General features: G+C 37.2%; 1 protein-coding gene across 1 annotated transcript in view; it reads left to right on the forward strand.

Annotated features, from left to right (window-relative positions):
- Positions 1 to 10,406, forward strand: part of LOC113433733 (organic cation/carnitine transporter 2-like) — a 41,468-nt gene that overhangs the window by 24,428 nt on the left and 6,634 nt on the right. Inside the window, exons 4-6 of the mRNA XM_026696451.2 lie at positions 2,399 to 2,570; positions 6,350 to 6,476; positions 6,768 to 6,868. Of these exons, the coding sequence (XP_026552236.1) occupies positions 2,399 to 2,570; positions 6,350 to 6,476; positions 6,768 to 6,868 (400 nt within the window). The remainder of the gene's footprint in view (positions 1 to 2,398; positions 2,571 to 6,349; positions 6,477 to 6,767; positions 6,869 to 10,406) is intronic.

Genomic DNA, 10,406 nt, shown 5'->3' on the forward strand with positions numbered 1-10,406 from the left:
AATTCTTGGACAAGGTACCAAGTACCCAGGTGACAATAGGTATCACTGTTATATGTTTCATCCATAATTGCAATATTTTGTGATCCCCCCCCCAAGTTATTAATCGTACAGTCAGCCAGATGTTCAAACTGGGTTTGGCATTTTTGTCTACCTCTTGAGTCCTTACCAAGGACCTGGGATAGGCAAATCTGGATGTTTGATGGTGTTACAGGTATTGCTGCAGGATGGAAGCTTTTCCAAGTAAAGCTGCCTTCTGCAATTGACTGACTGCAAATTTGTCAATGCCTATGGTGTTCAAGTGGTGCTCCATTTGTTTTGGGACTGCACCCAAGGTGCCTATTACTATTACCTTGCTTGCCTTTGCCGTAGTCATTCTATTTCTATTTGTAGGTCTTTGTATTTTGTTATCGTCTTCAGTTCTTTCTCTTCTCTTCTGCCGTCTCCAGGCACAGCCACATCCACTATCCAGATTTTTTTTGTCTTTCTTATCAACAACTGTTAAGTTTGGGGTGTTATGTGGCAGGTGCCTGTCTGTCTGGATTCTGAAGTTCCAGAGCAATTTAACTTTTTCAATTTCTATGACTTTTTCTATTTTATGGTCCCACCAGTTCTTGCTTACAGGCAAATGGTATTTCTTGCAGATCTTCCAGTGCACCATTGTTGCTACTTTGTCATGCAGCTGCTTGTAGTCAGTTTGTGCAATCTTCTTGCAGCAGCTTATCAGGTGGTCCACTGTTTCTTCAGCTTCTTTGAATAGGCAGCACTTACTGTCTGTTCCTGTCTTCTCAATTCAGGCTTTGTACACATTTGTCCTTAAGGCTTGGTCTTGCATAGCCAGAATTAATCCCTCAGTCTCACTTTCCTGCTCTTAGCCATTGCAAGGTCTTGTTATTATCTACTTTTCCTGCTATTTTTTTAAATGTACTGGCCATGTAGTGCTGTCTTCCCATGCCTCTGTTCTATTCTTCATTTGTTCTTTGTTGTAGGCCAGTTTGGTCTCCCTGGTAGTCAGCAAGCCTTCTTGGCATATTAACTTCAGTGCATCTTCTTCACTGTCCTTCAGATATTCTTCCAAAGACCTTTTTTCTTCTTCAACTATCTGGTGTACTTGCAACATTCCATGCCAACCTATTTGCCTTGGTAGGTAGAGTCTGTCAATGTCACTGCAAGGATGAAGAACATGAGTCATTGTCATTATTTTTCTGGTCTTCCTATCCATTGCTTTTAATTCTGTTTGAGTCCAGTTCACTGTGCCAGCTGTGTATCTAATAACTGGTATTGCCCAGGTGTTGATTGTCTTGATGGTATTTTTTCCATTAAGTTTGGACTGTAAGATCTTTTTCACTCTCAATGTATTCACCTCTAATTTTTTTCTTGACTTCAGTGTGCTTGTCACAATTGTTGTCAGCTTGAAAGATACCCAGGTATTTGTAGTAATCATCTTCATCCAGACTCTTACTATTATTTTCATGGGGCATCTTAATTCTTTCAGTTTTCACTATTTTTCCTTGTTTGATAGTGAATTATTATTATTATGACAGTATACACAGCAAACGAGATAACTATGCTGGGTTTCGTATCACAAATCACTAGTTGAACACTTCCCAAGTGTTGTTGTTGTTGTTGTTGTTGTTATTAAACTAAATCAATGTAATGAATATTGTTTCAAACATTGTGATTATTATTTTCTAAAAATATTTGTACCCAGACAACACACTGTTTAATTAAAAATGGAATCTTTATATGTTATAAAATAAAACAAAAAGTATATTAAAAAAATACAAACTACAGAAAAGTTACACCCTAGAGCAAGAGTGTCCAGGCTGGCTCCAAAGTACCAGTTCAGAACTGATTCTGCATTCCTTCAAGTAGGAATGGTTGACATACAGGTAGTCCTCGACTTACAACAGTTCATTTAATGACTGTTCAAAGTTACAATTGGCACTGAAAAAAGTGACTTATGACCATTTTTCACACTTACGATCATTGCAGCATCCCCATGGTCACACGATTTACATTCGGATGCTTGACAATTGACTCACATTTATGACAGTTGCAGTGTCCCAGACTCATGTGATCTCCTTTTGAGACCTCCTGACAAAGTCGGTGAAAAAAACAGATTCACTTAACAACCATGTTACTAATTTAAGACCTGCAATGATTCACTTATACAAATGGGGCAAGAAAAGTCGTAAACTGGGGCAAAACTCACTTAACAAATTTCTTACTTAGCGCCATGTAGGCTCAGCTGTGGTTGTAAGTTGACTACTACCTGCATACAAACTCACAGAAAAAACAACAATTCAATGTATTTTTATCAGTTTTTCCCATATAGTACATAAAAGAATTGGTTTGTATAGTAACATGTGAATTCATTCATTTTCCCTTGTTTGAACAGGTGCAGAAATTCTTGGCAAATCTATCCGCATTATATATGGCACATTAGGTGTCTGCATATTTTATGCATTGGGCTACATGATGCTGCCACTGGGTGCTTACTTCATTCGAGACTGGCGATTGCTGTTAATGGCTCTTACTATTCCTGGGCTGTTTTATTTTCCATTGTGGTGGTGAGTGTTTACTATTTTGAAGTCCCCATTGCCCTCCCCAATTAATGGCAACTAATACCCTTTGTGTTAATTGTGATAATTGACATAATTAAGATTGAATAGTACTAGCTAATCTTGATAATTGGTTTTTGAATTATTAATAAGAAATAGTAGTACTAAGCGATAATTTTGCTACTTATTTGCTAATAAGTAACCTGTTTAAAAAAATATAGCTAAATTGGACTGGATTCCCAAGGAAACAAAAATAAGTTAACCTCTTAGGTAGAGGTATTCAGCAGGTTCTGTCCAGTTCTGGAGAACCAGTAGCGGAAATTTTGAGTAGTTCGGAGAACCGACAAATCTCTGACTGGAGATTTTACTGTATCCTTCTCCTGCCACAACCACCAAGTAAAAAAGTTTGAATCCCACCACTGCTCTTTGGGTTACTTTGTTAAGAAAGATTTAGGATTTGAATGCAATGCAAATGAATGCAATTGTGAAATGAAGAGCATTACTGCATTACATTTCTGACCCATTCCCCTAAAGTTTCAGAGGAAGAAAAAGACCCACAAGAGAGAATGACTTGGGAAACGTGCATTTCTCTCAAATTTGGTCTTGTACAGTCTGGAATTCATCCAGATTTGGTTTATGCTCACCTTATTAGAAAGGACTTAGTAGCATATTTTATAATAATAAGCCATAGTCATTATCCAGGATATTCAGTCCTCATTCACTGCATATTTTTAAAGTATAAAAATCTTGCTGAAATATTGTATTTTCTGATATACAGTTCATTTTTATAATCCATCTAGTAATAAAACAGTTCTGCATTAAATTTTTGTATCTAATAATAACCTTTGTATTAATATATTTCTACACTATACTGGTTGATGACACAAAAAAATAAATCATAGGATTTATTTTGAAATTCAAATACAACTGTGGGGACACTGCAACTCCCCCTACCCATATGTCTTTTCCCTCCTATCTCAGCCCCCCTCACCCATCCCGCCAGCACTCAAAGCTGCTGTGACACAGGAGGCCTCGCTCCACCACATCCAGAAGGTGTAAGCCCTTTCCTTACCCCACCAGATCCAGGTCCACTTACTTTTGTCTTTCTGTGCAGCTGCTAAGAGGTGTGCCAACCTCCAAGATGTGAGGTTCAGACAGACAGCTAACAAACACAATGTTCTGAAGGATAGAAAGAGGATTCTTCTACCAGTCAGAAAAATCACGATAAGAGTGCCATCTCTCATGAAGTTTTTGGCTAGAAAGCTAGCAAATGCAATATTTCTGAAGGGTAGAAAGGCTAGCACAGGCAGACGAAGGCCTGTGGTATACTGGAGAAAGGAAGCTCAAATCTTTGGGATCTGAGCTTGATTTCTCTGGCCCACCATAGATGTTCCCTTGCCCTCATGGAGGGGAGCTGCCTACCCCCTTTCATCTGACAGTTCTTCCACTCCATCTGCTAACGGCCCATGCTATTGCTTAATGACCACAACTGAGAGAGTGAGGATTGTGATCATTGAGCAAAGCAGTCATGTGGGGCTCTCAATTAAATCACAACAAGAACTTAACAGCCAAAATTCAAGGTCCAATTGTGGTTGTATGTTGAGGACTACCTATATAATGAATTGGAAACTAACCAAATGGGTCCATTTACTCAACTTTTCTAAAAAAATCTATGCTGTAAATGCATTGTATGTTGTAACTAATTAACTAAGCATGTACTGTGAATACAGATTTGAATGGCCTTTTGAGATCTCTTGCAGTTCTATGATTTTATATTTTATATTGTTTATTATTTGGCAGTAATCTGATGTAGGAAGATATATTGTAATAATGTTTATTCAGCAGGATCTTCAATCTGATTCTCCTGAGTTTAAAGTTAATTCCAAAAAAACAGTATTAAAAAAATAGAAAAAAGCTATTGTGTAACAATTCTGCCATTAAATAACTGTGTGGACAATTTATTAAAAGCATATAAAATATTACACCACAAGATGGTGCCACTGCACTCTTAAAAATTGGAGAAGATACACCAAGCTTTCAAATACTTCTAGAATCCTACTCCCCCGTCCCAAATTTTGAAATATCTGTTAGTCCATAGTTATTATATTTCTAGAAAAAGCTTAAATATATTTAGCCACTCCATCTCAAATGCTTGGATGCAACTAATTCCATCAATCAGAGCCAAGGTGTGTTGGAGAAGTGTTCCTACAGGCCTGATCATAGTTTCTATTATTATATTAGCCTTTCGTCAGAGAACTCATTTTTTTCCAAACTCACAAATGTAACATTTCCATCACATTACCTTTAAAATTAGGAACAAGTCATGCTGTGTTACATGAACTCCTGTTTCTTTACTTTTGTTACTGCTCTTGCCCACTGTGTATGGTGGGTCATTTTCATGTCTTTGAAAGCTTTTCGAATTATAGTCTGATGTAAACCAGAAAAATCACATTTTCAGACATTCGTAAAATAACAAATTATCTTATTGGGATAAGGGAAAACCTCCACATTACAGCATCTCTGCATTTTTCAAGCCTAATTAGCAAATCAGCAAAGCAATCAAGTTAGGTTTTATAAGAAAAAAGAAAAGTCAGTAGAAGAGGCATCCTGGTTATCCTTCTCTTCCCTATTCTCCATTAAGGACAGCTAGTCCTTTCAGTAATTTTTGGACCAGAAAAGGGATTGTTGACATTGTGGGAAAACTTCCTGGATGCCCAGTTAACCAGTTTTCGCTGGCAGTCAAAACTGAAATAGCCCCAGTGGCACAGAGCCTTGTTGCTGGATAGAAGAGGCAATCCTTCAGTGAACCAGTTGGAGCTATGTAACTGGGTCCTCTTCTATGTGACATAAAACATTCACTCAGAAGAGGACTTAATGCAGTTGCTAATGAAAAATAACTAGTTTCCTTCCAGGTCATCTTGATGCAGCCTCAGCTTCCCTCAGCGGCAGACCAGCCTGAAGATGGAGTTCTGATGTGAGGGTATATACATTTTTAACCCAAGCATTCATAGCTAACTAAAGGCTTTCTTAAGGGACATCTTTTTTCCTGAAATAGTATTTGCTTGATAATGTGGGAAAAATATTTGATGATTGTGATGACCCAGGGGGAATACAAAAGCAACAAAGTCACAAAAACAGGTGAAGTCCCTTTAATTCCTTCAACTTGGCTTCAAAGCTCCAATTATCATTGACTGGAGAAAAAAATTCCCCCACAAACAGTTGGGAAAAGGAAGAAATGCCATTCAAACTCAATATATATATAAATTATAAGTAGAAAAAACCAACACAAACCATACTGAAGCAATTAGGGAGACAAGGAAGGATAAGGGCTTGAAGACGTCCACAGATATTGAAATACACACACTGGGCAGGAAACCAGAACCTCAGATAAGCAATGAAAGACTAAAATTATTTCACGCTTTGCTTCCAGCACTGGGCCATGTGCAATTTGTCCTTTTAAATAGTCCTTAACAGCTGCAGCCCATGAAGGGGATCAGGGCCCCTTCCTCACCTGTAGACCACACCATTCACGTTTCTCCCTTATTTTCTCCTCCCTGCATGCCCTAGGATGAAGATGGGGGATGGGCCTGGGTCTTCCTCTGACTGCCCAGCCGGCCTGTGCCCTTCCCCAGCTTCCTCCACAACCTCCGGAGCCACACTTCCACTCCCTGTTGGCTGTTCCTCCTCTTCCTCGGAGTCAGACTCCAACAGAAGCATGACAGATATGTGTATCATATCAGGTTTGCAATTCTAGTTATTCTATTGACATCGCATTAAAATACTTGCAGGTACATTCCAGAATCTCCTCGCTGGCTACTCTCTCAAGGAAGGATTAAAGAAGCAGAGGATATCATTCGTAAAGCTGCAGAAAGGAACCATGTTGAAGCCCCCGAAGTAATATTTGATCTTGCTGAGGTAATCATGTATATTGAATCTGTGAATTAATGTATTGCTACACTCCTGTGCTTGAAGAAAAATAACATGAATTAAAATATTCTGTCCTTTAAGTCCAAAGTCTTCCAGACCCTTTTAATGAAATTGTTGGTTATTGATTCTTATGTGAAAATTACTCGATGCCATTTGTTATAATTTTGCAGCAGTTTACTTAGCATACTGTATTTTTCAAATAAGTATTATTTGCAGGTTATCTGCTTATAAGCCAACAGGTATCATTTGATTCTCATACGCATGTATTATTTTATATAGCTGCAAGATTTGAATGCCCAAGTTCAGCAGTCCTGCAGCATTTTGGACCTAGTGAGAACCCAAAATATACGAACAATCACTATCATGTCTGTGATTCTATGGTAAGCAACTGATAAACTGATTCCTAAAAATTTTCCAAAGTCCAGAAACCAGAATTCAAAAAGTCAATTGGGATTACTCTTATTTACTTACAGATAAATAAAGGCGTGGGGCACTTCTTAGACTTGCTCATGGAAATCTATGTATCAATCTAAATCTTAACTTTTATTAGTCCAAGTACCATTGTTTTTGAAAATTAGCTTTCAAAATATCACCTACTCTAGAGATTTTATGTCTCTGTCTAATATGACTATGTCAGTCTCAAATGATTTCCTAGTTGAACTGTTTCCAGGAGCAAATTTAAATTCTCCACAAGCCAATTATTATATCAGTCTGTCTTGATTAGCTAGTTATGGGTATTCTGAATGACTTGGAACTTGAAAGAACACTAAAGCACTCATTCTGCCACTTTTTGCAGTTGCACTATTTCAGTAAATTGTAAATGTGACTGGCCTCTAGAAATCACCTTATTCTGTTGTTCATGTAATGCCCACAACCTTCCATTTTATACCTCAGCTGACATTTAGGCTAAGGATTTCTTGTAGATATAGATCTATGTGTAATTACTGTTTATTTATTTGTGCTGATTTATGACTGTAATAAAGAATAATTTATATTAACACACACACATGCACATACACACACACACACACACCTCAATTTATGTTATCTTTTCTCAAAAGTTATACATATCCAATACTCTGTCGTGTGCTCATCTTGGATTTTATGCATGACAAAGGGAGAAAGGTAGTCTTCTATTCTGTATGAATGGAGCACAGCCCTGGAAAGAAATTTTAAGAATAGTTGCTCTCTGAAATTTACTGGCAATTTTGCCAATTATAAAAAAAACAGCACCAACAGTTTATTTATTTATTTTTTTTTAATAAACTTTATTAGTTTTACTTTTTAAAAAGTCAACGACAACACAGCTACAAAGTATATACAACAAAAAGACGAACAAGTCTTGGCATGGGCCAAGAGGGAAAGAGAGGAAAGCTTGAGAGAGGAAAGAGGGAAAGGGAAGGGAAGGGTGGGTGGGGGGAAAGTGGGGATAACAGAAGTAGAGAAAACATTTATAATAAAACCATATTTTTGTGACTGTCTGTAAGGTCTTTTCTTCTTCCAGACTATCATCGGCAGTGCTTTTCTTTATCTCTGCCTCGGAGGCCTCGGCCTTAATTTTCTTAGAGGTGATCTATCTTTGATTAAGCCAAATGTACAAAGGATTCCAATTGCTATAATAGGTTGAAGATTCTTTATTTTTTAATGCTTGTGTTAGTTTGTCCATTTCGCGCATTGTAAGATTTTCTGAATAACCATAAGATCAGTGGGGATAGAGGGTAGTTTCCAGCACTGGGCAAATGCCAGTCTGGCCGCGTTAAGATGTGGATTGTAATATACTTTGACTTTTTGGATATTTGTTTATCAAAAATTCCTAGAAGGAAGGACTCTGGTTTGTACTCAATTTGTTCCATGGTTATTTCCTCTAACCAGTGCCTAATTTTTTGCCAATACTTCTGGGTTTCCTTGCATGACCACCACATGTGAAAGAAGGTACCTTCTATGTGTTGACATTTCCAACACTTGGGGCTCGTGGTTGGGGTGCATCTTCGCCAATCTCGAAGGGGGCAGGTGCCATCTATAAAACATTTTATATAAGTTTTCTTTATAAGCTGCTGATTTTGTGATCTTAATGTTCCTGTTCCAGATCTTTTCCCATTCTGCTAGGTAATGCTCCACCCACATTTCTGCTCATCGCTAATCATATTTCCTTGACAATTTCTTGTTCTAGTTCTGTTTCTAATAAATATTTGTAAAATTTAGATATATTTTTTACTTGGTCCTAGTAGAATTTTGTCTAGGTCTGTAATTTATTGTAGATTCCGAATTCCTTAATGTCTTGTTTGTATTTACTATGAATTTGTAGGTACACCCACTGATCAATTATAGATCCTCGCTCTTGCAGTTCTTGTCGTGTTTTCAATTTTCCTTGTGGGTCTAATAAATTTTCGTACTTAATCATTTTGGTTATATCCAAATTATTAGGGTGTACTATCGCCCATTGGGGATATCCAAATCGGTATTTTTAAATAAATCTTTTACGTACTTTTTTTCCAATTAGTTAATAAAGAGTCCCTGATAAGATGCCTATGGAAATATGATTGCCTGGGTTTCCCAGATTCCCACAGAAAGGCATGCCATCCTTTCTGCATATCGTGGCCTTCTAATACTAGTGTTCTTTTGTTGGTTAGGTTCACCCAATCCTTTATCCATAGGAGGGTGGCTGCCGTATGATATATTTCCCAGTTTGGCAAGGCTAACCCTCCTCTGCTTTTCAAATCTTGTAGGGCTTTTACGTTAATCCTAGCTTTTTCCCCTGCCAAATGAAATTCAATGTTATCTTGTTTAGTTCCGTAAAAAAAATTTTATTTAGTTTAATTGGTATTGTCTGGAATAAATATAGAAATTTTGGCAGAATATTCATCTTAATCAAAGCAATCCTGCCCAATAAGGAAAGTTGTAAATTGCTCCAAAATCTAAGTCTTTCTTAGTTTGTTGGAGAAGTTTATCATAATTGTTTTCTTTTAACGATTTGCTTTGTGGAGTTAGCCAAATTCCTAAGTATTTAATTTTTTTTGTCACTTGTATTCCCATTGTTGTCTCTAGCTCTTTATTCTGGTCTCCTGTTAAATTTTTAGTCATTAATTTTGTTTTTCCCTGTTTATTTTAAATCCGCAACTTCTCCAAATCGTTCTAGTTCTTCTAATAAGTTGTGTCCTTTTTCTATGGGCTCCTCCAGAAAAAAACCAAATCATCTGCAAAGCCTGTACTTTATATTCTTCTGATTTGATCCTCAAACCTCTAATTCTCAAATTTTGCCTAATGTATGTCAGAAGAGATTCTAGAGTTAATATGAAAAGCAGAGGGGAGAGAGGGCAACCCTGTCTTACCCTTTTTCTATTTTTATCGGGCCAGTTTGTTCCCATTTATTAGAATGTTTGCCTGTTGAGTGTGGTAAATTGTAGTGATGACATTTTCAAATCTGGTGCCAAGATTCATATTATATATTTTTTGAATTAAGAAATGCCAATTTAAGTTGTCGAATGCTTTTCAGCATCCAAGAACATAAATGCAAATTGTTTTTCTGGGTGGGCTTCATAGTATTCTGAAATGTCTATCACTGTTCTTAAATTATTCTTAATTTGTCTAAATGGGAGAAACCGCTTTGATCTTCATGGATATAAGTATTTAAAACCTGTTTTAATCTATTGGCTATTATAGAAGAGAATAATTTATAATCTGCATTCAGGAGCGAAGTTGGTCTATAATTATTAATAAGTCTATGATCAAGGTCCTCCTTCGGGATCAGCGAAATTAAGGCTCCCCTCCACGAGTCCGGCATCTTGGCTGCTAACAGTACCTCATTAAATACATCCAGCATCAGTGGTCCAATTTGTTCTACGAGAAAGAGAAGAAACAACTTCATATCAATCACAAGAAGAGAGCCGTAGAGTTACGAGACAAAAAGCGAGGCAGACT

Source organism: Pseudonaja textilis, chromosome 2, assembly GCF_049901715.1.
Source record: "Pseudonaja textilis isolate UNSWEBS1 chromosome 2, rPseTex1.2, whole genome shotgun sequence".
Taxonomy (NCBI): domain Eukaryota; kingdom Metazoa; phylum Chordata; class Lepidosauria; order Squamata; family Elapidae; genus Pseudonaja; species Pseudonaja textilis.